General features: G+C 42.3%; 1 protein-coding gene across 2 annotated transcripts in view; it reads right to left on the bottom strand.

Annotated features, from left to right (window-relative positions):
• ANTXR2 (ANTXR cell adhesion molecule 2) overlaps positions 1–27,805 on the bottom strand; it is a 103,401-nt gene that overhangs the window by 35,698 nt on the left and 39,898 nt on the right. For both annotated transcript variants that reach the window (XM_080630991.1, XM_080630992.1), the window contains exons 11-16: positions 16,008–16,086; positions 12,057–12,152; positions 6,485–6,526; positions 5,355–5,450; positions 1,711–1,878; positions 560–640 (exon numbers count right to left, since the gene is read on the bottom strand). In XM_080630991.1, the coding sequence (XP_080487117.1) occupies positions 560–640; positions 1,711–1,878; positions 5,355–5,450; positions 6,485–6,526; positions 12,057–12,152; positions 16,008–16,086 (562 nt within the window). The remainder of the gene's footprint in view (positions 1–559; positions 641–1,710; positions 1,879–5,354; positions 5,451–6,484; positions 6,527–12,056; positions 12,153–16,007; positions 16,087–27,805) is intronic.

Raw genomic sequence — 27,805 nt, 5'->3', positions numbered from 1 at the left:
CATAGCAGCCTTTGTAGTGGAGGCCACTTTTTCATGGGTCACAGGTTAAGAAGAAAGAATTGTCTGAGGAAAAGGTTTCCTTACCCTTTCCTTTCTGTAAAAGTTGCCTCTGGTACAGAAGTGCAAGGCTATGAGAAGCAGACTGCATGAAAGTCAGATGGTCACTTCAATTTGATGTGGTTTTAGTGTTCTGATTGCCAGCCTCTACTCTTATAAATAGCTGGTTATAAGAAAGACCTGGTATTTGTTACAGAGAGTTTACACTGAATGAAGTGTGTGCCATGTTTTTGTTTTCTAGCTGAACACACGCAAAATAAAGAGTTCTTCACTCTGCTTTCAGGAGATCTATGTTTCTGCAATACCTTGGGGCTGGTGTGATGCATTTCTCAATACCCTTTGTTTCCCCAATGCTTCATATTTCCTGTTGTGGCATTCTTTCGGCTGCAGTGCTTTCCTTAGTTAACGTCACAAGACTGCCAGCGTTCAGCAGGTGCTAAAGCCTGGCTGTGACATGCCCCTCTTTTGCTAACCATAGCAGATACACACACCACACACAAACCTCATCTCCTTGCTGTGGTCGCATCAAAGAGACTCTGTCATACTGTCTTCGTAACAGTGCCCACAGTGCATCGAGTCGACCCTGTGGCAACAGAGCAACAGGACTTTCAGTACAACAAAATCAGTCAATGGAGAGCACACCATACTTGCTAAGTTACCATCCCAGCTGATCCTTGGAGAAATGTACTGGCAGCACTGAGCACCAGTTCCCTAGGGCCAGACAAATTTCAGCTATGTCACCTACACCATGTGGCTGCATCAGTGAATAGCAGGTACTGTGTTCTTATCTACCCTGCAGTGGCTATGACCTAACCCACATTTACTTCTGAGCCATCTAGAGGTAATATGTTTATCTGCCAATATTTTGGGCTAAATTGCCATGTGCCCATCTGGGGTTTCTCTCACATCAATGTATTTGTTCTTACAGCATGTATACAGCAAGTTGATTGTTCTCAAGCAGCCTTCGAACTGCCAGGGATGTGGTATACAGCTGTGAAGGCAGATACATCCATACTCCCAGGTAAACCCATGTATTGTCTGCTCTTACACATGACTCACGGCACCAACAGAAATAAGTGTCTTTATTTTATGCCATTTATTATGTTTCACTTGTTTATCAGACTTTTTGCATTATATTGTATATATAATCTTTTGCTTTTCTTGGTTGTATAGTTTTCTTGGTAAGTATGTGTGTTTAAAACTTAGTATTACAGCTACACAAGGTGTTGGGTTAGGCTTAGTTAGTTACAGAATCACAGAATCATAAAATGGTTTGGGTTAGAAAGGACCTTAGGATCATCTAGTTCCAACCCCTCTGCCATTGGCAGGGACGCCTCACACTAGACCATGTCACCCAAGGCTCTGTCTAAGCCAGCCTTGAACACTGAGATAGACCAAATGCCAACAAAGGCCCCATAGACTTTAGTACTCTTACTAGGGAAAGGAAAACAGAATGCGGCATTAATGATGTAGTGTATTTAGGGCTAAAAACTGTTCTTGCTATTCATCCTGAGTAGGTGTTTGCTTTGAGAATAGTTTCACTTGGATGGGAATACTTGGAAAATAATCTACACTTCAGCATGCAAAAGATTTGTAAGGCAGAATCCAGCCTTTAGCAAAGAATTCTCTTGTATCGAAGACTGCAAAAATTACCTTAATTGGTGTATACCACTTCTCCTGAATGGCTGGTGAGGTAGGCTTTGGTTTTGGTGGCTTTGGATGAAAAGGTTCTTCTGGTTCTTCTGGGAGTTTCACCACAGCATTTTTTGCTTTTTCTAATCTAGCCCCTTCTTCAGTGGATCCTTTATCACCCCAGCGAACCTAAGGAAAGCCAGAGTTCAGATGTGAATGTGCTGTATGAAATGGACAAGGGAACTGTTGCAAATAACAGCAGTAATTTAAAACATTTAAATTTGGAAGAAGTTCTGAATAAACAAGAGGGGAGGTACTGAGGAAAATGTTCCCTCTTCATTCAGGTACTCTGAGTAGTGAAAAGGCAAGAGAAATACTGAAAGACAATTCAACTCTACCATGCACACAGGCTGTATAGGAGACAGGAAATCTAGGAAGTCTTCTCTAATTAATGATGTAAAGGTATTATTTCTAGCTCAGATTTATCTTAAAATACCAGACCTTAACCTGGCACTGATGACAGCCTAGATTTTAATCACCCCAGATTTCCTAACACAGCATATTTGTTGAGAACCCCAATTAAATGGAAGGCAATACTTGAGCAGGTTTTAGCAGAAGCTCCTTGAAACTACTTAGGTTTCAAGTAGTCCTGCATGAAGACACATACTGGAGCAAATGCAGATAAAGTAGTCTAACATGCACAGTAAGTTAATGTAAAACATGTAGCAATGTGTATTTTATCACTGCCCTAAGTATACAGAATATATACAGAGTTCAAAGAGAAAGAAGACCTTGGTTATTGCCCTTGATGAAACAAGCACCTATTTCCATTTCCATAAAAGGTTGTACTTACTATGCTGTAAAGAGGAAATACAGGGAAAAAAAAACAAAACAACAAACAAACTTCTATCTAAAAGACATGATTTGTCTTACTACAGTAATCTTATTTCATCTCATTGGAAACACTGTGAAGCAATTTGAGCAAGGATGTTTGCTGTATTGTACAAAGAAGCAAACCTAGATGAGATTGTTACTTTATGACCCAAAAAGAGCATCTAAAAGCTACGGCTGGAGTTTGGAAGTTCTTGGTAAAACTGGCCTGGATTGTTTTCAGGGCAAGACTTCCTAAATCATGCCATCTGCTACAATGTAGCTTGTAAGGAGGACCTGACAGACCTAAACTCAGGAAATCAAATTCTGACATTACATCCTGGGTAAATGTGACACGCTGGTGAGTCAAGAAACTCTTAGTGGAAAACAGGTTCCTGCAGGACCTCACCAGCATACTCCTTTTTCTCAGGGATCTCCTGGCATGAAGAGAGAAGAACCTAAGTAAGAAAAGTCAGACAAGACTGACCTTCCACTCTGAAGCATTAGGCGCATCACTGCATGCTGCTTGGTAGGTGCATGTCAGTTCTGTCTTGCTACCTGCCAGTTCAAGCACTTGAAAAGTAGGTAGAAGAACTGGGGTGCAACAGCTGTCCCACTGCCAAGGCGTGCAAAATTGTTTTGCTCACCAGGAAGAAGACATGCCCCTGGTCTTCCTTCTGCTGCCCAGAGGGAGTGGGAAGACTCCTCCAGGTCCTGCTAGGGCCACTCTGTAATGTGCTGGAATAAGTATGGCATAGGATGGGAGAAGGAAGCAGCCTGACTTCATCCTCATCAGCACCATATGCAGAATGTGCTGACAAAGTGCAGAAAATATGTAGGCATGACAGAGTCTAGGCCCCTTCAGAAAAATGAAATACCCTGGAGGAAAATCTTGTCACTTTATCACCACCAGGGAAGTGCGTTTTTCCCCTGTAATCTCAGTGTAAAGAGTGAGAGTAGCAAACTACAACAGAGCTTAATCTGGCTTGTAATATTGTAACTCACCTTGGTAAAATACACCATTGTTTCTCAGGAGGGGGATTGTTTTGGACCTTTCTATTATTTTGGACCTTACTGTTTGGCTTGCTATTTCTTCTCCCCATTGGGGAAACCTCTCTCTGCAATATTAGAATGGGCTTTCATGTCCCAGTTGGCCCTGTTGCCTCATTAAAATGCATCTGTGTCTTGCACTGTGATCAATGGTACTTTTATGGTGTTTTTTATGAGGTTGTTAAAAAACTATTTTAAACACTGTTAAAACCATTTAGAGAAAGATGGTGGATTCCTTGCTTTTAAGATGACCTTCTCCTTTGGATTAAAGCGACTTCACCCAAAAGAAACCAGGATTTGTGGAGTATGACAACACAACTTTCACATAAAAAATGACTGCCTGTAATAGGTGGGGCTAGAAATGGCATCATAAACTTTTAAAGGAATGCCAAAAGGCAGATGTAGGAAGAGTGAACAATGCTGGCTACATGCTGGACTGTCGCAAATGGGTGAAGCTACTGGGGGAGGCAGGAGTGAAACAGGACAGAAGTAAAGCTCCATACTCAAATGCTCAGGTATTCATGATGTGGCACTCAACCCCAAAATTTTTTACTACTCTTAGGTCCCATAGAAGGACACAGACACAGCTCCCAAGAATGAGGTTCCCTTCAAGAGCCCATGATTGCCTTGTCAGCAGTTTTAGCTGGTTTACATCCTTAGCCCTTAGTCCTGCACACAATTCCTCAGACAGATCAAGTTTTCTAACCTCATTATTACTTCTTGCTCTCCGCTCTGAAGAGGAACTACTGTATTTTTGCCACCTGATGAACAAGGATTTCTTTATAGCACCGATGTTACTTGTGTTCATGAGCTATCTATCAGGTTTCTGTTTCATTGTGCAAGATCCCATTTACAAACTGTAATGATTTAAACCCTGGAACCCCTCCCAGAGCCTCATCATGGCTCCCATTAAAAATCCAGACTTGTAATTCTTTAATTTGGAAAGTATGATCTAGTTTGTCTCTGAAAAGAACTGCACAGAATGTTTTCTTTTTCTAGAATCTGTATCACTTCTAAATTAGCAATGCTGAACTGCTGAAGGAAACACATCTAAGCAGCACAGCTTTAAACTTGCATGTTCTTCTGCTGCGTTTAAAAAGAACTCAAGCAAGGCTGACTCTTAGGCCGATACCTTTAAAGTTTCATCAAGATACATCAATATGACCTAGGTGGGTATTTCAGATGGAGAATGAAGTTAAAAGCTGCAGAAAACTGCTTTGCAAATGCCATAAAGGCTGACTTGACTATAAAATCTGACATAAGGACGTGCCCATAAGGATGCACATTTTTCATTCTGTTTTAATTAACATGATGCTATCGTGTCTCTTCAAAGACAGGCACTGTTGTCGCTCTGAGTTCCTTTGGGATCAAGCCTCTCCTTCGCATCACCATTGTCAGCGCATTTGGCTGGCCCGCAGTTGGAGGACTTATGTTTCACTGTTAATTTCTTCCAAAACATTGAGAAAAGGCTCTCACTCTCTCTTTCTCATTATCTTGATGGAAAGAGCATGTCTTCAGGCAGCTATTTAAAGTTCCAGTCAAATGGAACTACTGAAAGCTGTTCTTTCATAGGCGAGGTCAAAATTGTTTGATACAGTAAAAGAGTCTTCAAGGCTTACATCACTGAAGGGAAGCACATATTATGCCCTTGTATTTCCAGTACACTTTGACAGTCTTTGTTTCCACCACTTGTAGCCTCAGAGAGCTTGTGTGTCAGTGAATTGGCATCTCCCCATTGCACAAACCTCCATCCTTTTAATTCCTCCAACTCCTCGTCCACCATAGTAGGAAGCATCCACTGTGGGCCATTTCTTGGTAGGCAAGGGCTCTTGTTCTTCTTCCTGTCAATAAATTCAAACAACATTTACTTCAAAAGATATTTTTTTCTTTTCCCCACTAACTGTCTTTTTACTATATTTCACTAGAGTCCACAGAGAGTAAGTTTTCTCGTGTTAGATGTGAAAGTTCAGATATTTAACTTCCCCCAGTGTTCACCAACTTTCAAACAAACTCTGGTCATGTTTGGAAGTACTTCTAATATTTTGCATGAGAAAAGCATTGGTGGTGACCATCAGGGAAGTCCAAATGAAGAATCTGTGCGTCCTACTGGCAGTCATTTATTTGTCTCATCCTTTTCCTTTCCACAAATAAAAATAAGCAAAACATACACAAAGAGAAGAATTTGGAGTGGCTTCTTCTACAGAAAATATAATGTCTTCCGCGAGACAGATCATCAGCCCTACACGTTTGGATTCAACAGACGGTGTTCAGCAAATCTGCAGATAAAGGTTACACAGTTTCCTAAGCCAGCCTTTGTCAAACTCGCTCTTGGCTGCCTCAGCTCAGTCAAGTGTGCCTCATCATGGACCTAACTGTCAGAGTACGCTTGAGTATGCTCAAGCAATCATCTAAATCAAGACCAAGGGAGAAAAATACTGAAGACACCAGAACATCCTCTAGTGCATTATTGCCCATAAGAGGGAGAGAGATTCCCTTGTAAGGTTTGTTCAGTGTCTAGAATGGCAAAGCTGTGGGAAAATGCTCTTTAAGACATACAGGAATCTTTTGATTGTTATACAAGAGCTTGTCAGTCTTTCTGTTTTCGCTGCAGAATGGGAAAAATAATGTTCAACTATCCTGGGATAAAGCCTCTAAATATTTCTGTGAATTTGGCTTTAATTCATGCCACACTGAGATGAGTGAGGCAGAACAGAGATTTGGACTTTAGCCATCCTGCTCTCAGCTTAAGGCTTCCCACAGGGCAGTTCTTTCTTCTTCAGCAGCTAGGACAAAGAGCTGAAGTCACAGAACACAGGAAAGCACAGAGTGGTGTGGTGTTAAGCAGTGTGATGAGCGAAGCACCATCATACCATACCTCTTTGGGAGCTGGTGGAGATGGAGGGGGATCTTTGATGACCTGAAAGAGCCAAACATACAAAGGCATAAGAAATTGCACTGGCAGCATCCAAAACCCAACAGAAAATTTTAAGAGTGAACTGTTTCCATCTGAGTCCCCTACATCTGCTTGCAACCTGGCAACTGCTGCTGCCAAGTCCCTTGGGTATCGATTATCAAGGCCTTCTGGAAATTAACACCATCCATCTAATAGAAAATAACATCCATTGACTGGCAGACACTCTTTGAGCAGACGTGTCTGCCACTTTGCTTCCTGACCGGATAAGATTCAGTCATTCTAAGTAATAGCCAGTGATTAAACCCTATGGAGCTCATTAGCAAGCCTGGGAGGAAAAGCATCACAAGATCTACGCGAGGTCTTGATTAATCTGGGGCCAAGATGCCGGCTTCCTCGTGCCATGCTGCTGAATAATTTCTGGGGGAATGATAAGTGTGAAATGCCTGCTAGTAGGTCAGGCTTCACTTCTAGACATCCAGAGCGTTTCCACAGATCTCACTTTTGAGATCTAACCATTTCAAGTGTGCAGCTCCTTGACTGTTCAGTGTGGCATTTCTGCAAGGAGCAGGGAGAATTACAAGGATTCTCAAACGGCTTCTGGATAAGACCTGCTCTTAGGATAATTTACTTACAGCTATATTTAAACCTCTACCTACAGTTTCTTCCTGTTCTCTTTCTCACATACATACTGTACATCTCAGGGAGTTCCTTGCTACTGACAGGAATCCATCAAGCAGAATAGGGAGGGGAAGAGGAAGGCAGCAACCCTCTTAAATGATTCAGATGAAAAGTGAATGCCATCCTTCAACAGAAAAAGCAGGTTTGTGAGCTAAAAAGTATTTTAGTGATGTCAAATCATCTTTTGCACTTGACTTTGTATAGTAATGACTAAAAAATGCCCCATGAATATCAAGGAGTCTGTTTCTACTATGCCTTTGTATTATATAAACATGACCACCACTGTCCATGATAAATAATGTCACTGCAGAGATGTATAGCCTCATACATAAAAGAAATGTATTTTTCTTGACCAATAATCAAAGAGTTTTCCTTCTTGATTTCCATTTCAAGACACAGTGCTACCAAGATAGTCACTAGTTACTGCCTGTGGACTTTTAGCACTGGATACAGGAATTACGTCAAGTAAGAGAAGTTAGGGCACCCCTGGAAACATTTTTCCATAGCACTTCAGGTTTGAGATACTTAACTGTTTGTCAAGCAAGCTCATAGCACTTGGAGTGGACTAAAAAGCCACTACAGATTTTAACCAGACATCATTTGCTGCTATGATGTCAGACATTACTTTTCATGAATTAGTGCTGAATACTTTTTCTTTCCACCCATCAGGAGTTTTCAGGTTACTTAACAGTGGAACATCAGTGGAACATTCCTGAGACCCAGCTCATTGCCCTCATTTTACAAGAGCCATCAACACAGAGGGATCACAGGACAGATTCTGTGAGATATTTGGATGCTGAGCAAGGTTTTCCAGGGCATGAAGATATTTAATTCTCACTGAAAGCAATTAAAAGACTGGAAATGGTAAAGCAGTATTTCCGTGTATTAAGGGTCACCTTATCTTCTTTAATTCAAGTTCTTATTTCCCTTTTGCTCATCTCTAATGATTAGCTTAAAAAATGGATTTTGCTGCCAAGACTGCAAGCTGTACAGGGGGAAGGCCTAGCTAGCTTGTGGCTTTATAGAAATATGCATTAAATGGTATTATATGCATATATAAATATGCATTAAATGGTATTATCACTCCACTTTCTACAGTTCTACAATTCTGAAGTTTTGCAATCTCCCCCAAGCAAAGACAAACTTCTTTGTGGCACATACTGAAGTTAATTTGGGCCCTGTGCATATTGATATTTACAGAATCAACATTTCTACCCCAGTGAACAAAGAAAAATTACAGGTGTACCTCACTGGGTTTCAAAAGTCCCAGGTCAGTGGCAGTTTTTGTTTGATTCTGTAAATGAAGGATCTAATCCTGTGCCAGCTGCTAAGCTCCCTGAAGTTACAGGGTATACTTGGTTTGAAGCTAACCAATACGTTAATTAGCTGCTATTTCTAATAGCTTCAGAAAATGAAACTTGTTTTAAATGTGACAGTGGTGTGAGAAAATAGTCTGCTTTGAGTAGCAGATACTCACCCCTGCTGACAGAAGTGGAATGCAAATGCCTGCATCCTTATGTTTCTACAGGCTCCTCACACACTCCCTCTCTCTCACACGCGCATACACAAAGATTATTTTCAGTCTTGTGTGATATTTCAAGTGAAATCAGTAGAAAGCCACTTTTAAGCCATTTTTTTAGTAGAAAGCCGTTTTTAAGAAACAGAAATCCAAGGAAATGATGCAGCTTTGGCAGAAAAGAATGCAAATGTAGCATGAAACTGCACATACTGGAGATCTTAATACTGCAAATTACCTTTTCCTGAACTTGATTCAGATGGTTTAAATAGGGAAGACTGAATAAGGCTGCTGGTTTATTAACCCCAGGTAGAGAGGGTTCACTTCCTAATTTTGTTTTGGTTTACCATCATCGTCATCACCAGGCAAGGCTGCATCTCATTTATTTAGTTGCAAAAAATGAAGAATTGAGTTTGGAGGAGAGCCGATTTCTTAAAGAAAGAAAAAAAGTTAGTTGCTTCAGGCAACAGTCCCTTTGATCTGCTCATTAACACTTTTCAAATGTTCGCGTGATGTGGGCATTAGGAAATGTCAGCACCAGAGCCTGAAGCCAGCTTGATGCGATCATATGCTCTGATATTGAGGGAAGAAGAGTGAAAGAACTGTCAACAGTGAACTGCCTTTAAAAAAAAAGGGGTGGGAGGGAGGAAGAACAAGGAAAAGGAGTCCACCTACCCCAACATCGACCTTACAGCAAGGAACACAGTCAGGACTGAGGACCAGCAAGAATGGAGTGCCCAAACCACCTGAGGCTCACTGTGGAAGGGATTACGTGCTCATGTGGCTTCAGACACTCATTGTGTTCTGTCCATGACACCTTTTGCCTCCCTCTCTCCCATTTGATTCTGAAGCATGGGAAGTTTACGAGGCTTGAGGGCTACTGCTTTCTCCCTTACTCCTATTCTTTGTCCCATGAAACCAGATGCTGCACTCTGCCAGGGAAGCAGAGTCAGAGAAGGTCCTGCCTGGCTCTGATTTGCTGCCTCTCATCAAGGACACCATCACCAAAGCCCAAAGCTGCATAGCCAGAACTGGCAGTAACATGTAGTGTGAGAACCTCAGGTGCAGGACAGAGGGAGAAAAATGGAGGCATGGTATAATGGTTGGAGGAAACAGACATCAAAACACAAAGAAAGGAGAAGAGTCAGTTCAGTGCAAGAATATATAGGTTTGGAATTCAGTATTGTTGTAGCAGTGAGTCTAAAATTACCTTTACTTTTCAAAGAAACAAATAATATCCATGAGAGGTGGGGGGAAGACAACAGAGGGCACTAACACTTAAAGTGCTGTGGCTTTATTGGGCCCATAGAAGTCAGGCTGCTTCTTAGTAACAATTTACCAATCTATAGGTCAAGATGTCCCCAGAAATAGCCAACTACTCCTGTATCAAACACTATATCCAGAAAAGATACTCAGACAAGTTACCATCCCTTAAAGTAAGCATCAGGAAGGAACACACCTAAACCCAAGGTGACTGAGAACCAAGGGATGTTTTCCCACAGCTCAGTGCTGCTTTGTGGAGATGCAGCTCCACACAAGAGATCAGCCCAGAAAGAACCCCGCCTTAATGCCACAGTGCATCCTCGGCACCCAAGGTAGAATCTTCACTCTGTAATTGGTTATAAAGGGCATCTCTTCCCATGAATTGGGTCCTACCTGAGATAACCCTCCAGAGCTCTGCACATGTGTTTATATAGACCTGTAAAGTAAACTGAACTCCCTTCATTTGTAACAGGCATAGGCTGGTGCAGCTAATATTTTAATGTATTACACTAGCATAACTACCAAAAGGACTGGAAATTAACCCTGTAGAACTATAGACCTGACCTTTTTTTTTTAATGTAGGGCTTGAACATCAAAAATCCAGAAAGCACCTTACTGATTGTCATTACAGAGTCACCACTGGGAAGAGAATTCCTGCTCTCAAGAGGATGAGATACTGCAGTCACTTCTTACTGTATTGAAAGGAAAATGCACAGTACCTGAAATTGTACTACAGCATGAGAACTGACCACTGACAAGCACTGACTTCTGAACACTGACCAATATGAAGAGCATTTGGATTTTTTTCACTGCATGTGTAAACTTGATGCTGAAAAAAACCCTCAAACATCCACTTGGCAGACGATAAAAACCGCATGCACAACTGAGTACGGTGTGATCGATTGCACTTCTAGCTGCAAAAGACTGATTCTGGGCTAACATAAATTGGAGACATGTGGATTATGTTCTGACAGTCATATTCAGCTAGTGACAACCCCTACTAAGGTGAGGTAAGTTGTTCTGAGAGCTCTGACAAACTAGCCTAGTTGTAGCTGCTTTCTACAGATGGAAAGTGTAGAAACAAAGAAGTGTGAAGATGGTCTATGAGTTAAGGTTACCTAATTATTTTAAACTAAGAAAACTGGAAGCTTTCTTCTTAGTGATTTTGAATTTCCCTTTCCTACAGAAGACTTGTGATAGAAAACAAAGTTGAAGTAAAATAGCTAACAGGCAACCTCCCGAGATTTGTGATGGGGCTGCACTTTGAAGAAAGAGACAGAGTCTTTTTATTAGAGATGAGTTCATAGAGGACAAAGAAACCCCAGACCATGAGGATGCAGATGGGAGCTGAGGACTTCTTGCCCTAGGATAGCCTGCGGTCTGACAGACCGCACCCAAGGGTTTCAGCATGGTCAGGTGAGAATCAGAAATGGGTTCTTCTGCTATCTCCAAGACAAGCCCGAGACAAGGCACAGAGTGCAGTAACACCCTGGAATCAATCTCCATTCCCCAACTCCTCAGCACTGTAATTAAAATGGATGAATAATAAACATGCACTCTGATGAAGAGAGATGCAATGTATGCAAAGGATTATTAAGACAATAAGGGATTTCTAACTTGAGAGCCTTTAATGGAATACAAATATCAATTTTAGTGCTAGTACTTCTAAAATATCCTTGATTTCAGGGTAACATCTGCATACCACTATGGCAAACAACTTGCAAATAATAAAAGGCTTTTATGAAAGACTTTTACAGAAATAGAACATGTGCTCACTCAGTAGAAAGCCAATGAGCATCACAGCAGCATGCTGGTGCTGGTTTCTGTGCGTGCAGGTCTCAGAAGCCAGAAGCACTGCTAGGAGTGCAGCCCTCAGCGTTGAAGTTGGTCACTTCTTCCATTTAGTGTGTATTGCTAATGACAGAAAACTCCCTCAATAGACAGCGTATGTCACATGTACCTCTCCTGTCAATTAACCTGTTTCCCATGGTATCTGTGTTTTCCAGCCCGAGTTTCCCTGTAAGTCATCATCATGAGTCAGACATGCAGTGACAATTTCCAACAGTCTTTACTCACCACTTTGCAGCAGAGGGGCCAGAACCACCAGAGCAGAGCAAGTGCCACTAATAGTAACAACACAAGAACAGCAACAAGCGCTGCTACTCCACTAGACTGCGAAGAAAGCAGAAAGACAGTGTCAGTGGATACTGCAAACAACTGCTGCTAGTATTCCCACTCACTCCAAAACAGCTTCTTACCGAATGATACAAATCCCAAATGAGTAAGGCCCAACTTGAAGAAAACACTGACTGCTAAGAAACGAGCTGTCGTTGGACACAAAGTAAGTCTCCTCCTGAGTCTGTGACGAGAGGTACCCTCCTTTCTGTGACAACACAGGTCTGTATGGATTGGTGGGTGGAATTTTAAGGAATCTCTCCTAACAATACATATATAAGGCTTTTATGCTTATTGCCCACACCCTGGGGCATTCAAGCTGCATATGGGCGACATGGTCTAGTGTGAGGCTTCCCTGCCCATGGCTGGGGGGTTGGAACTATATTATCTTAAGGTCCTGTCCAACCCAAACCATTCTATGATTCTATATACAGCACACTGAAGCCCTGTAGTAGTGCTGTTTGAACCTGAACCCACCATCCTGAGATTTTCTGACCAAGTGCTATGTTTCCAGCGATAGTGCTTTTAGTAAAGAAATGAGCAGCCCATCTCCCACCACCTCAAAACCACATCCTGTAGGTGCTTTTATTCTTACACTTGGTGTTTTGTGCTGCTGTGCTGGTTTAGCACAACACTCAGAAAACAATGCAACAGTGGCCTTGGGAAAAGAGAAGTTGTTTAGACTTCAGCTGGGGAAAAAGGAAAGGAAGCTAATTATTTTAAACTAAGAGAATTTAAAGCTTTCTTCTTAGTAATCTTTGAATTTTCCTTTTCCACAAAGGCTTGTGATAGAAAACAAAGTTGAAGTCGCTAAGGCTGGTGTACAGCGTGAGTAGTTCTGTCAAAGTGAAAGAGGTTGTACTGGAGATACACCATTACAAATGGAAGGTGAAACTGAGCTTTGTTCCAAGTTTAGAACAGGTTGCCCAAAGAAGTGGTCAATGTTCTATCCCTGGTAGTGTTCAAAGTCAGCTTCAACAGGGCCTGGAGCAACCTGGTCTAGTGGAAGGTGTCCCTGCCTGTGACAGGGAGTTGGAAATGGATGATTTTAAGTTCTATGCAACCCAAACCAGTCTGGGATTCTGTGATTTTACAGTAAGTACACGTAGGTGCAGTGAGGCATACATGTTTATGAGATGCAGGTGGGATGCATGCCACAGTGTCTAGATGCCACGTATCTTTTGTTTGTTTTCACTGCAGCACCGTGTGTTTGGTAGGGGAGGCTATAACTTGTAACTCGTCTACACCAACCAGCCATCAGCTGCTCAGCTATCAGAATTAGTGGAACAATTCCAGCAATGACCCATTTTTTGCAGTTGCCCATCTGCTACTATGGAAACAGCAGCTCTCCTTGTGTGGAGCTGTCTTTGCTGCAACATGTATGAAAGGCAAAGAAAAAAATAAAAAGAGGGTGAACAGAAGTACAACGATTTTTTTTGTCAATGCACATCTGCACTCTTTCTGTTTCCTGTTAGTGAAAACTTCTGACTCAGAGAGTACAGCAGAGGGAAGACCCAGCAGTGTGGTATGATGCTTTGCATCGATGCTTTGTTTTTACCTATGTGTGCAATCTTAGCCATTTTTAAGGGGACACAGGGACAGACTGGACATGGACTAAGATAAAAGCAGCCCTCTGCTAGTTTCCAGCATCCTCCTGTGACTGTACTGGCCTTACATTACCATGCCGAGAAGCTGCTTCAGCACGTTTTGGGGTAAGATTGAAATGCTTCTGAATGATAAAGCCTTTAAACAGAGAAATGTGATTTGGGTAGTATGTGTTTCTTCAGCTCTCAATTCATTCAGGCTTTCTTCCTGCAACTGAAGGGCTGAACTGACATGACTCCGATCTCTACAGTTACAAAAGTATTTAGGTTTTAAATGAACAGAAGAAAAATGTCATTTTTTCTCTTAGGTTAATCACCTACGAGCAATAAGGTGTGGAGATCTCAGAGCAGCCTTCCAGTATTGGAAGGGGGTCTACAAGGATGCTGGAGAGGGACTCTTTTATCTGGGACTGTAGCGACAGGACAAGGGGTGATGGGTTCAAACTGAAACAGGGAAACTTCAGGTTAGATATAAGGAAGAGGTTCTTTACTGTGAGGGTGGTGAAGCACTGGAACAGGTTGCCCAAAGAAGTGGCAAATGCTCCATGCCCAGCAGTGTTCAAGGCCAGGTTGGACAGAGCCTTGGGCAACATGGTCTAGTGTAAGGTGTCCCTGCCCATAGCAGGGGTTTGGAACTGGATGATCTTAAGGTGCTTTACAACCCAAACCAATCTTTGATTTTACGATTCTGTGACCAAATACTGTTGGAAGAATATATACTGATGAGCAGCAGGTACTGTTTTGTATGTTCTGTGCCTGACAGAAAAACTGCAGTCAAGACACTTATTAAATGAGACAAATTTCAAGAAACAGGGTATCCATGCACAGCACGCTTTCCAAACCTCCAGCCCTACATAGTGGTCTGGTGTCAAACTGCAAACATTTCACCTCTCTTACCTACATAATACAGAAGACACAGGAAATTAATGGACAGCGGGAATGTGAGGTAAGAAATTGGATATATTACATTAGGAAAGTCACTGACTGCTAAGTATGTGGTTTATCCTAGAAGCTGTTGTTAACTTCTCTCTAAGCCTATGAAAAAACATAGCCAGATGTTCACACTACCTTAACCCTAGGCTTAACTTAAGTGCTCCAGCCTGTGCTTTGACAAATACTATCTCCTCTAATTAACAGAGTTGAGAGCCTGCGCTCCATATTTGGGCACTAAAGTCAGGTATGTAAAGTTGCGTAGCATTAGTATCCCCCCATAGGACTATAACCACCTTCAATACCAGGCTGAAGTCTGAAAGTCCTGTCTACTCAGCTTCAGCCTGCTCCCACTGATCCCACAGCGTGTTGGAATGGGACTGTGCTGGAATAGGACCCCAGGTGACTGTCTCACACCTGGCTCTTACCAAATTATTACTGTTACAACGAGCAAGTCTCTGATGGCATGGAAGCTTCCCAATATTTTGAAAGCCTCAGCTGCACCTTGTGCTAAAGTCATTTGTTGTAATATATTTAGCAAAATACAATTCCCAAGCTCCAGGAAAATACAAGGCCTGCTCAGACCACAAACACACAGACACTATTTGGATCTCACAGGCAGAGCCAGCTGAAGTACCCTGTAAGAGGAAAATTCCAGGGCTTTTCCTCTACTTAAAGAGTTCTGCAGATGGTCTAAATCAGCAATCCCTGAAGCAGCTAGCAAAACACATGCAACACCAGTGAGAGAAGAAACCCTTAGAGCCTACATCAGAAAGCAAAGGTAAAACTCCAGGCCTGCCACATGAGACATGGCTTTTGTGTGTTATTAGGAAGTCTCATATGATATGTATAGCAATGCTTCACTCACATAGGGTCCTGCAAAAAAAGATCTTCCTAAAATAAATCTGTTTTCCACCTTAATGGGAAGAGTTAAGGGAATTGTTTTATATAACTGCACGAAAAAATCTTGTCTGTAACCCCCACATACACACACGCTTCATCAGAGAACTTAACCAGCTGAAAACTCTTTGTTGTGTGTTATAAAACAGATTCTAAGTGTGTGTCAAAATACAGAGAAAGCATCTTAGGACATACATATATGTGAGCACTACACATTAAGAACTCAGGTATCAATCAGTAGAATTCTGTCTATTCTGTATGTGTCTGCACAGGTGTATTTGTAATTGGGTGCTCCAGACGTCCACCAGGACTTGCCATGCGCTGAGGTTCTCTGCACTGACAGGTTGTGCAATGGTAAAGCCAAAAGAGAAACTGGATTTCAGAATTTTAGACTGACTGATGTTATCCGCTTACTTACACACTCTGAAGCTGTGATTGTTAATGAGCTGGACATGAAAGATTGCCCTTCACTCAAACTCACCAACACTTCCAGAGTTCTGCAAAGAAAGAAAGAGAAAACCAAGAATCAGCAGCCATAAAGCAGTCAGAAACAACACATATATGCTACAGAGGCACTTATCCATACAGACTGTGTTCACCAAAGAACAGTTTCCAAGAGAGGAAAATGGGAGTCAGGGATCTGAGCTGCTCTAGATGTCAGGAGTGACTTGGCTGCTACAGGGTTGGACCTTGGGGCATTCAGAAACCAGTTTTGGGTACTGTGTTGAATCCTACGGGGAAATAGTCTGCTTGATAGACAGCTATCGGAGTACAGGAAAACCCTTCACTACTTTATGGGGCATAAAATACTCTGAAAAGTTTTACATCAAATCAACTGAAGTTCAGCTGTAGAAATAACACTGTTTTGTCTGTTCCATAAGCAACTCTTTAGTCATAGCAGACATTATGGATAAAAATGTCGGATAATTATAAATGGTCAAGACTTTCTATAAATAGTACTCGAACACTGCTTACAAATAGTATGTGGTTTACATTTTACAAATTAACCTTAGAAGAAAACAACACATGGTGCATGTTAAACATAAGACGACTCTTCAGCTTCTCTGGCTTGGATTCCCAAGATTCAGACAGTTTATATTATGCATAGATGTAATTAAATAAAAATATAGATATCCATGATCTAATAACATGATTAATCATTTATACCATTCTTATATGTCATGAATTTTTATTCTGGCACAAATGCTTCTGTCAATATGGAGTTCAAAGCTATTTTAACTAATTTGGCTAATTTCTTTTTTCAGTTTTAGTAAAAATGAAGCAAGTTGCATCCATTAAACTAATTTTTAAATTATCTGTGTTATGAATAATTGATCTAACAGAAAGAATAACTCTCATTTATTTCTAACTATTATTGGAATAAGTGAATCAGAACAGATAAAAATAAAAAAATAATTCAGTTCCCTTCCAGCACACTAAATAAAGCAAACTATACCCAAATTTTTGTTGGTGATGAATTTTTTTTACACTTGATGCTTTTTCCCATGTTTTGCTTTGCCACTTCAATGAGATGTGCTGTGGGAAATTTAAGCACAACAACTTTGCTTGACTTTGGCTGAAGAACCCTCCTGATTGCAGTGCAGGAGGATTCCATGCTGTACCATTTCTGGATCAGGGACTTAAGCACACGCTGTGCTGTTGAAACACAGCCCAGATCCTGACAGGTGTCCCTGAGGAAATGTGTGCGTTTAAACTCTTCAGCCTTCTGGAGATGTGTGCACCGTAAGCATATCACACCAAGCATCCAAGTCGCTAACCTACAGCCCAGTTACACTGATGTGACTCACTCTGCTGGCCTGGGGTCACATCCTTCTGCACCCAGGTAAAAGCACTGCATCACCTATGACTGGGTGTAACTCAAGCACAGAATCATAGCATGTCTCAAGATGAAAGGGAGTAACTGAATTCAGCCCATAAATACTGAGGAATCCACAACACACAAATATTTTTGGATAGCAACTTTTTTGTTAAGCACAAATTTAGAGAGGAAAGATTAATCTCTTAAATGTTTTCTTTTCCCCTGTTAGCGTTGTCTTTTTAAAGCAAGACTCAGAGAAACATCCCACAGGCTGTGCACCAAGTTCCAAGAGCGGTTACGCCTGAGCAAGGGCATTCACTGAGGTCACATTTTATAGAATCGTAGAATCACAGAATGGTTTGGGTTGTAAAGCACCTTAAGATCATCCAGTTCCAAACCCCTGCTATGGGCAGGGACATCTTACGCTAGACCATGTTGCCCAAGGCTCTGTCCAACCTGGCCTTGAACACTGCTGGGCATGGAGCATTTGCCACTTCTTTGGGCAACCTGTTCCAGTGCTTCACCACCCTCACAGTAAAGAACCTCTTCCTTATATCTAACCTGAACTCCCCGTTTCAGTTTGAACCCATCACCCCTTCTCCTATCGCTACAGACCCTGATGAAGAGTCTCTCTCCAACATCCTTCTAGGCCTCCTTCAGACACTGGAAGGCTGCTCTGAGATCTCCACACAGCTTCTCTTCCCCAGGCTGAACAGCCTCAACTTTCTCAGCCTCTGTTCATACAGGAGGTGCTGCAGTCCCTGATCATCCTCGTGGCCTCCTCTGGACTTGCTCCAACAGCACCATGCGCTTCTTATCTTGAAGACATCAGAACTGCACACAGTGCTCCAAGTTTTCTGAACATAAAAGCTGTTCAGCCCTTCTCCTTTGAACTTTCTGAAGTAATGGTGTGTGCCATAGCTGGGATGACATTGATGGTTCAGAGCCTGCCAGCATGGGAAGAACCCTTCCAACTGCCCTAAATCCACACATAGTCCACCACCCAATTTTGATTTTTAAATTAACATGTCACATTCTTTAAGATCTTAGTTCTTTATATACCCTCTGCTTGACTTGATCTCCAATCCTATTTTAACTGTGTCTAAATACATTGTAGGCTTTTCCTCAGCTCTTTTACCTTTTGTTGGAACTATTTCTCTAGTCTATTGTTGGACAAAACTCCCACTGAAAGAAAAAATAATTGTGCCTTTGCAGCAGTGAAGAACTGCTAGATTTGGCCAGTAACATCTGACTACAGCTGCTGCCAGCTACTGAGGCCGAATTTCCAAAACACATTCACATGCTTGCTTTTTCCCCATTTCACACAAAAAAACAAAAATAAGAAATGAATGTGAATCCTCCATCTACCATGGGATTTTTTTCTGCTATCCAAGCAAATCCTTTTTGCTGCCTGGCAATATCAACCTTGCCTCTGACCCATGTGTGTTCTTGTCAGTCAGCAGTATCTTCTAGCATCGTTCACCAGGTTTTTTACCCTCCAGCAGTTTGCTGATTTGCGCAATGTGCCATTACCAATCCCAAACCTATGTGATTGAAAGGGAGGGTGCATCAGTGGCTGAGTGCTGCTGCCAGCACTAGCAGGCACTATCTGAAATGTCATCTACTCAGCATCACATGTTTTTCATCTGAGCTACTAGGAAACAAAACACATCTGAGAGTTCAGAAGAGAAGTAAACGGCTGTTGAGGCCTGTTCTCACTATGCTACCAGTATCTCTAAATGCTACTCATAGAATCATAGCATGGTTTGGGTTGGAAAGGACCTTAAGATCAGTCAGTTCCAACTCCCTGCCATGAGCAGGGACGCCTCACACTAGACCATGTCACCCAAGGCTCTGTCCACCCTGGCCTTGAACACTGCCAGGGATGGAGCATTTACCACTTCTTTGGACAACCTGTGCCAGTGCCTCACCACCCTCACAGTAAAGAACTTCTTCCTTGTATCTAACCTGAACTCCCCGTTTCACTTTAAACCCATCAACCCTTGTCCTATTGCTACAGTCCCCGATGATGTTTAATTTCATGTTTAAGTTTAATTTCATTTTCTTGTATAACAAACCCTACAAAAAAGAAAAAAAGAAACAACTGCTAAGTCCACTAGAATGATAACAGAAATTATTTCAAACAAATCTTCATAGAAGCAGGTTTCCACATACCCTCTTCCCACATACCCATACAGCTCTTCAGCAAACAAACTCCCTCTTTTTGCAGCAATGCTTCCCATCCCCTCCAGGATGTCCCCCAAACCTTGACTGGTTTGTCAGCAAAAATCTACATGCCACCATGGATTAACCTGGAGGTGGGTGTTCTAACTTGCTGAAGTACTGCATTTCACACTAACTGCTTTAGTGTGTGAGACAGACAGCATACCCTGGGAATTCCTGGACCTGTGACTTAGGTGTTGGACTTTCTTGGCTTCCTTAGGAAAAGCCCAGCTTTCAAGCCTTAACGGTCAATCCTGCTAAACTTCTCACACTGTTTCCCTTTTATGCATTAAACCTTGAAGAAAAAGTCACCCTTTTTTCTTTGACTATCCCTGTGTTGTGCACTGAACTACATTCTCCTGCTGCAATACGTATTATTTTCTTCAATTTTTCGGGGCAGTTCTCTCTTGCCTTCGTGTGGAATAGCTGAATGAGGCTTTTTCTAGCAGTGTTCTGTAGCTACCAGACTTAGTCTCTTTGCCACTCTGAGCTCAATGGGTCCTGGTTGCCAACATGCAACGTCTGTCCAACTTAGTTATTATGAAAATAAACTATCTTTTTAGATGTCTTTGCTAGCAAATTGAGCAAAATGGGAACCTGAAACACATATGGATGAAACACTCCAGAAGACCACTGTCTTCTACTAGAAAAAGCAGCTTTAAATTCCAGCCCCAGCAAAAATATTTGCTTGGGTGATGTGCTGTCCAAGCCTGAGTGCTGTGCTCCAGTTCCATTCACTTATCTAAGTATTTTCCCTTGGATTTAGGTGAAAAGGACGTAGGGATGTCTGTAATCTATTCTCTTATGTGACCTGCCCCAGTTCCAGAGGGGTGGTCTGCTGAGCAGGCATAGTCCCCGGGACACAACTCAGCTCTTTTCTTTAGCATCAGAACACAGCCACAATCAGGCACTAGGCACATGACAAATAAACAATTGCTTTTAGAGTGCATGAGTTGATGAAAACAGATGCTCAGAAGTGTCACAGAAATCTCAGTCCGGCACAACTGACCAGGAAGAAACTTGCCATTAACTGAACAGTACTCCAGGTGAGGTCTGCTCTTGTGACACCCCACTGGGAGTACTGTGTGCAGTTCTGGAGTCTTCAACATAAGAAGGAGCTGTTGGAGCAAGTGCAGAGAAGGCCATGAGGATGATCAGGGGGCTGGAGCACCTCCCATATGAAGAGAGGCTGAGAAAATTGGGGCTTTTCAGCCTGGACAAGAGAAGGCTGCGTGGAGACCTCAGAGCAGCCTTCCAGTATCTGAAGGGGGCCTAGAAGGATGCTGGAGAAGCACTTTTCATCAGGGACTGCAGCATAGGACATGGGGTGATAGGTTTAAAATGAAACAGAGGAAGTTGAAGTTAGATCTAAAGAAGAAGTTCTTTACTGTGAGGGTGATGAGGCTCTGGAATGGGTTGCCCAAAGAAGTGGTGAATGCTCCATCTCTGGCAGTGTTCAAGGCCAGGTTGGACAGAGCCTTGGGTGACATGGTCTAGTGTGAGGTGTCCCTGCCCATGGCAGGGGGTTGGAACTGGATGATCTTAAGGTCCTTTCCAACCCAAACCATTCTATGACTCTATGGTTACCATAAAGTCTGCTCAGGCTGGTTCTTGAAGGCCAGTTCTTGAGACAGTCGCTAAAATGGGGAGCGTACCCCTATGTTTAGGAGGTGCCATGGAGCAAGCTCCTGTCCCCCTTTGGGCCTGACTCTACTTCAAGCGCAGTCTACAGGTCTGATACTCATTCACAGCAACACCTCTGTACACCATTCTGGCCATACTCAGAAAAGGACACCGACACCACAAGTGTCTGAATGAGAAGCAGGCCCATTGCTCATTGGATCCCGCAGGTTTCCAGTCCCTGGTGCCACCTGCCACCTCACCACTGTGGAGCTTTGCATTCTGCTGACCTTTAGCTGTCAGGCTGTCTGACAAATATCCCAAGCAACAGGCTCACTGAGCAAGCACACCAGCTATCAGAGCAGATACAGAACAACCAGTTTCCCTATCAGCTTCCATGCTGATACACTGCTGCAGGGATGAGCTATTTCCTAGGAGTTGATCATACTCGCTCAGTTCTAGAAGCCACAGAAGTGAACTCAGACAGATAATTACCTCATCTTCAAAGGGATGAACCTGTCAACATACAAAATCACTCCTTTCCTGAAACTGTCATGTCTGTAGGGGATAAGAAACACTTTTTTTCATTTCCTTAGCATCCACCTGTTTGATGGGCTATGTGTGCTCCTAATTCATAGAACCCCTTTAAATCTGGAGTTCCAAAAACTAGGTGTCCTATTTCTTCCACTCGCTCATTCACAAACATCCACAAGAAAGACATCTACATAAATACATCTATCATTTACTACTAACTGTCTACATGTGTGAGGTTTTTAGCTCAGCACTCTTGCATAAACCTCAAATATTTTGAAAATAAAATAACATCTAGCAGTGATTCTATTTTTTGGGCACCTTCATTTCCCACTGGTGACTGTCTGTATCTCACAAGTGCTGGGTTCCATCAGAAAAGCTCAAATCAGCCAACAGCTGAACCAGCCCATGTCACAGCTAATCCTTGGAAATCTTGGGGACCCTTTCTTCTGTAGGCTGGAGGAAAATCATTTAAAGGTTTATGAGGCTGCAGTCATTTTTCATTATAGGCTTAAGCTCATGAGGGAAGGAGCAGCACAGGTTTTGGCCAGCCAGTCATAAGACTGTACCTTCAGTCTTCCTAGTGGAGTGGATCAGAAATGCTCAGAGATGTCTCCATAGGCACTAGCTGCCCGTGTGAGGCCCATGTTTGAACCCTTGCTGGGCTCCGTTTCATAGAACCTGGTGACATAAAAGGCACAGCTATACACAAAGAGCAGACGATCCCTAAGGTACGACAGACATTCTGACACAACCCTATTTCGCAAGGGAGGGTTAGAGTGATAGTAATTTCATACCCACACAGAACAAAAACAAATGTCAAGCTCTTGCAAGCTGCAATAACAGAGTGTCTCCTCAAGTCAACCCCAGATAAAACCCACAAATAATCTGGAAATGTAAATGTTGATGTTGCTGTAGCAACCCAGGAAGACACCCTTCAGTGCCCAGCTAACACCTCACCTCTGCTGCCTGACACATGCTACATGGGTCATGGTGTCGTGTTCCCATCCTGTGCACACAAGAAGGGGAAGCAGACCCAGAGGTTCTAATATCCGATGCCGGTTCAGGCCTTCTTGCAGTTACACTCCAGAACACAAGGAGTCGACCAGCTTCTCTGTGTCTGACTTGAAAAACACAGCTGTGGGAACCAGCCTCCCAGGAAAGTCAAGGGCAGCCCTCTATGCTGTTCCTCCAGAACACAGCAGTACCCACATCCAACAGCTCTCTAAGGCTTCTAGCCAGGATGCTCATTCCTACCTTCTGATCACTGCTAACACAGCGCTTGAGTAAAGGGGAATCAAAGAGATGGCAAACCGAGCTAACAAGCATGTGTAATTAACACGCTGTGCAGCTAGTCACACACTCTCTTGCTTTTTATGTACCACAGGTCTAACGTGCAATTTTCCAGTGGTCTCTACTTTTAAAGCTATTTCATTGTCATAGCAAAACCCGTGGGTTTTATTTACAGTTAATAGCCCTTGTGCCCTTGCTCAATGCGGAAGGGATTTTCCTAAATGCTGTCTGTGAAATATCACTTCTTGGATGGGAATCAATCCTGGAAAACTTAGTCTCACAAAAAAAACTTTTAAAAGATGCTCTTATTTATGACCAAAGTTAACCACAAGAGTCTTGCAACTTTAAACTACATCAGCCACCGCCCACTGGCCATTCTAATAAATAATTTACCAAAAATGTAACTTGAGAAGACCCAACAATTGCAATTCTTTCCTTCCTTTATGCCCACTGCTGCTGTATTGTTACAGAAGAAGACCATGGCCCAAGGCCATATGTAACTCCAGCTCTGGTCTAAAGAATTTCATGCTCTGTGAAATACAGCTGACATTTCAATCCACAGTAACCTATTAGCAATGTATTCATTTGCTCCTTACTTTATGAGTACCCAATGAAAGGCTGCCATTTTATGAGCCATTAAAAAGATGAAAAAATTAAATAAAATTGTGAAAGGCATTTGCTAGAAGTAATAAATAATTTACCTTCAATTTTCACACGCTGAAAATTAAACTGGCAATTGCTCAAAAAGTTACTAAAATTCTGGTGACAAAGGTATTTCAGAATCGAGTGCCAGCATTAAAATAGCTAAAACGCTGTACATAGTAGGAAGGAAGAAAATACAGCTATAAATTTAAAAGGATGCCTTCCCTTAAAAAACTATCTCCATAAATGAATATATAGATATACAACACAGTTAATATTGGAAAGTCGAAATAAGTGTATGTGTTCTAAATGTACCTATACATAAAGAATGCACCTGTGTGTTTGCATACATCTACATGTCAACAGAAATCACACACTGGAAAAGCAGGAATGGGTGAGAAAGGCGTTTGGCGGAACTACCAATCTAAGTGTAATTATTTGCATGCCTATCACTTCACTCCTGTGTAATTTACTATCCTCTACACAACAGCCTGGCAGTACAAAGGAGTGCCACCATGACCACGCTTTGTTCTGACGGTTACTGGAAGGCCAGGGAAACTGGAATATGCTGTGACTAACAATATCATGTTCAGGTTTTTAAGGCAGAAATATTCACCCTTGTTCACGGCAGGAGCAAATACAGCTGGACGTGTCATTCAGTGCAAGTATTTTGTGATTTAGAGGTCGAAGGAAAAACTTAGTTGCCAAACAATACCCACCTCACCTCTGGAGGTAGACTGAGGCAGGCTCTGCAATTCCATCCCTTATTCCCTAAATGAAGGCTGAAAAACAGGGGTGGTAGCACACCAGGGATATAACTCATGCTCAGGTACAAGGTAGGAGAGATGGCTGCAGGACTCTGATGTTATCTCAGTGGGGTCTGCTTTAGTCTCACTGTATGGACACAGGGGTTACATTTGACCAGCCTAAGTTTGAAATTGTTGGCCATTATTTGCTAGGGATACAGCTAACCTTATAGAACCATAGAATCACAGAATGGTTTGGGTTGGAAAGAACCTTCAGATCATCCAGTTCCAACCCCCTGCCATGGGCAGGGACACCTCACACTAGACCAGGCCATCCAAGGCTCTGTCCAGTCTGGCCTTGAACATTGCCAGGGATGGAGCATTCACCACTTCTTTGGCCAACCTGTGCCAGTGCCTCACGACCTTCACAGTAAAGAACGTCTTCCTTATATCTAACCTGAACTTTCCCTGTTTAAGTTTAAACCTGTTACCCATTGTCCTGTCACTACAGTACAGAATCTTTACCCACAAATTCTCACCACCAAAGCACAGAGTATCCTTTCCCCTGTACTCAGTTAACAAACACTCCAGGACCACAAATGTGACTCTGTGCATCTAGGAATACATCTATGGAGCAGAAGGAGGCCACACAAAGACACACAGGAAGGCATTTCAAGTCCATGCTTCTGGGTTTGTTGCTTTTCCTATATCAAAAGCCCCAGCTGCACAAAGAACGTGAGTTTCCCTGGAGCAGGTTTACAAACTTGCCTGCCAAATATGCAGTGTGGTTCCACCGTCCCAAGGGTCACATAGGCACCAGTTTATTCCAGGTGATGGGAATTGTACTGGGGTCAGTTGTTAATGTGCAGTTACAATAAATGGTCAGAGATTTTGGGGCTTTGGTAAAGAGTTAGTACAAACTCCTCCCTGTCCTCCTTCTTGGTGTAGCTTAGCAATGACATAAAAACAAACCATGGTTTTCTCAGGATCCCCTCTTGTTACCTCAGTACTATATAGCTTTCTCAGCAGAGTATTCAACACACTTGCCTATATTTGCTTTCCACAGCAAACAGCAGTGCAATGATACCTGAGTGCTTCAATGTGGGGAAGTGCCACTCAATCTGAAAGAACTGCGAACCTGCAGTGTGTTAGCTCAATTTCATGGAATCATGGGAACCTGCAGTAACAGGGTATGAAATGTCATCATTATGTTAAATTAGTCTATTAATTCAGCTTCGGATACTATGTCCACTGCATAATATTAAGCACTTAGTTCTGCTCACGCACTCTTTTTTAACGCTCTGGGAACACTTTGTGCCTTATTGAGGAATGTGAAGGACTACATTAGAAATTACTACTGATCTTAACATCAGATCCATATGTCTAAGGAGCCAGTTAGCCTATACAATTCATTGAGGATGTTTCCATCTGTGAATAGTTCCCATTATAATCTAATTGTGTTAAACTAAACGTATTTCTAAAATATTTTCAGAAGTTAATATTTATAACAGACATTAAGCCTAATCCATCCTGTGAAGAGCATCCTTTATTTCTGTTTAGACTTCTTTTGCAGTAAAGCATTAAGTGTTTATTAGCTCATCCACTTTGTATTTTTCTTTCCATGGGGTAAAAAAAATGCAGAGAGACAAAGGCTACATTTAACTTACAATTGCTACTGAGTTACTAACTACCACATCGTTAAAAGGTCTCAATGTTGGATGAGCACAGCAGTGATTCTGAGTTCTGGAATACGTCTGTTGTAGGCAGTGTGACTGCTGAGTGGAAATAGGTGTGTGAGAGGTAGTACAGTGCTGTGCTGGTCTGCTATGCCAACGCTGAACTCATGAGATCTGAAAATTGGTGCTGGGTTACCTCTAAATATTAGCTCACTGCATGCTTGGGTTTTTAATGCTTGCAGTGTTAGAAAGAAGTACAACTGTGTCATCTTAACAATAAGTAAATGACACTTTTTGTGTGGGAATGTAAATCTGGTTATCATTCACGCCCAGCCCCCACTGGCACACATTTCCAAAGGCACTCGCATGCCTCCTTTGAGAGAACTAATGATACTCTATCAGCTCACTTTCTATTTAGTTATTAATTTCATATTTGCTTGAAGAATCGGGCCAATGTTTTCGAAAGCACATTTAACTATACCATATGCCTACTTAAATCATCCCTATCAAACAAGTTGTAGGATGATGCTCTGGTTCATTCTGTTCTGTTTTCCCTTCCTTCACAATGTGTTTATGTATATTTATCCAATTTGTTCTGTTCCTTGTGCCAAATTGCAGGTTTGAGATCTCAGCTATGCAGGGGCAGCTGTGCTATTGTTGATGGCTTACAAAACAAAGGTCACAGACTGAGGCCGTATCACTAGAGCTGCATGTTAACCACTAAGGGATAGGCATGCAACAACCAGGGTTCATGGACCCTCAGAAATAGGAATAAATCTTACCTTGCCCTCTGGTAAGAAAGAACTCAAGTCTCACGTTTTAAGAACTGACATTTGTGCAAACCAGCTTATTGCAGAATATCCTGCTCTTTAATTTAGTGACATAATCCCTTCCTCTGGCTGGGGAAGGGGGAAAACCCCTTTAAACAGCCCTATCCCAAAAAGACAAAATCTGAAGAAATCAAAATGACAGCACAGCTGGGAAGAATGCTCTCTTCTGCATGTAACTAATATTAGCTTTTCTCACTTCTGAAATGGGTAAGAACTGCCAGCTGTTCCAGCCAAAGAAGCTACTGACTACATAAAGAAGTAGGCTGCCCTGAGATGATTATTTAGAATCATAGAATAGTTAGGGTTGGAAAGGACCTTAAGATCATCCAGTTCCAACATCCCTGCCACGGGCAGGGACACCTCACACTAGACCATCTCACCCAAGGCTCTGGCCAACCTGGCCTTGAACACCGCCAGGAATGAAGCATTCACAACTTCCTTGGGCAACCCATTCCAGTGCCTCATCACCCTTACAGTAAAGAACTTCTTCCTTATATCCAATCTAAACTTCCCCTGTTTAAGTTTTAATCCATTTCCTTCAGAAGAATGTTGTTTCCAAACTTAGCCTACCAGCTCCAAGTAACGACACAGCAGGGTGGCACTGCCACAAATGCCCTTTGCTAAGAAAGATCAATCAGCAAGGCTGGTGAATTCACAACTATTTGCCCCTTGGATGGCATGACATACTATTACTGCTGCTGCTGCCTTTCAGAACAGAAGCAGAGAGTCCAAAGTTCTTTACAAGGGTGTTTCTTAAAGCTACATGTAGCTTATGAAATTGGAAAGACCAGGGAATGCAATAGCTGGAGCAGACTAACAAGATGAGGCACATGTCC

This window comes from Psittacula echo, assembly GCF_963264785.1.
Source record: "Psittacula echo genome assembly, chromosome: 1".
Classification (NCBI taxonomy): Eukaryota; Metazoa; Chordata; class Aves; order Psittaciformes; family Psittacidae; genus Psittacula; species Psittacula echo.
This window is presented reverse-complemented; position numbering and strand designations above follow the sequence as displayed.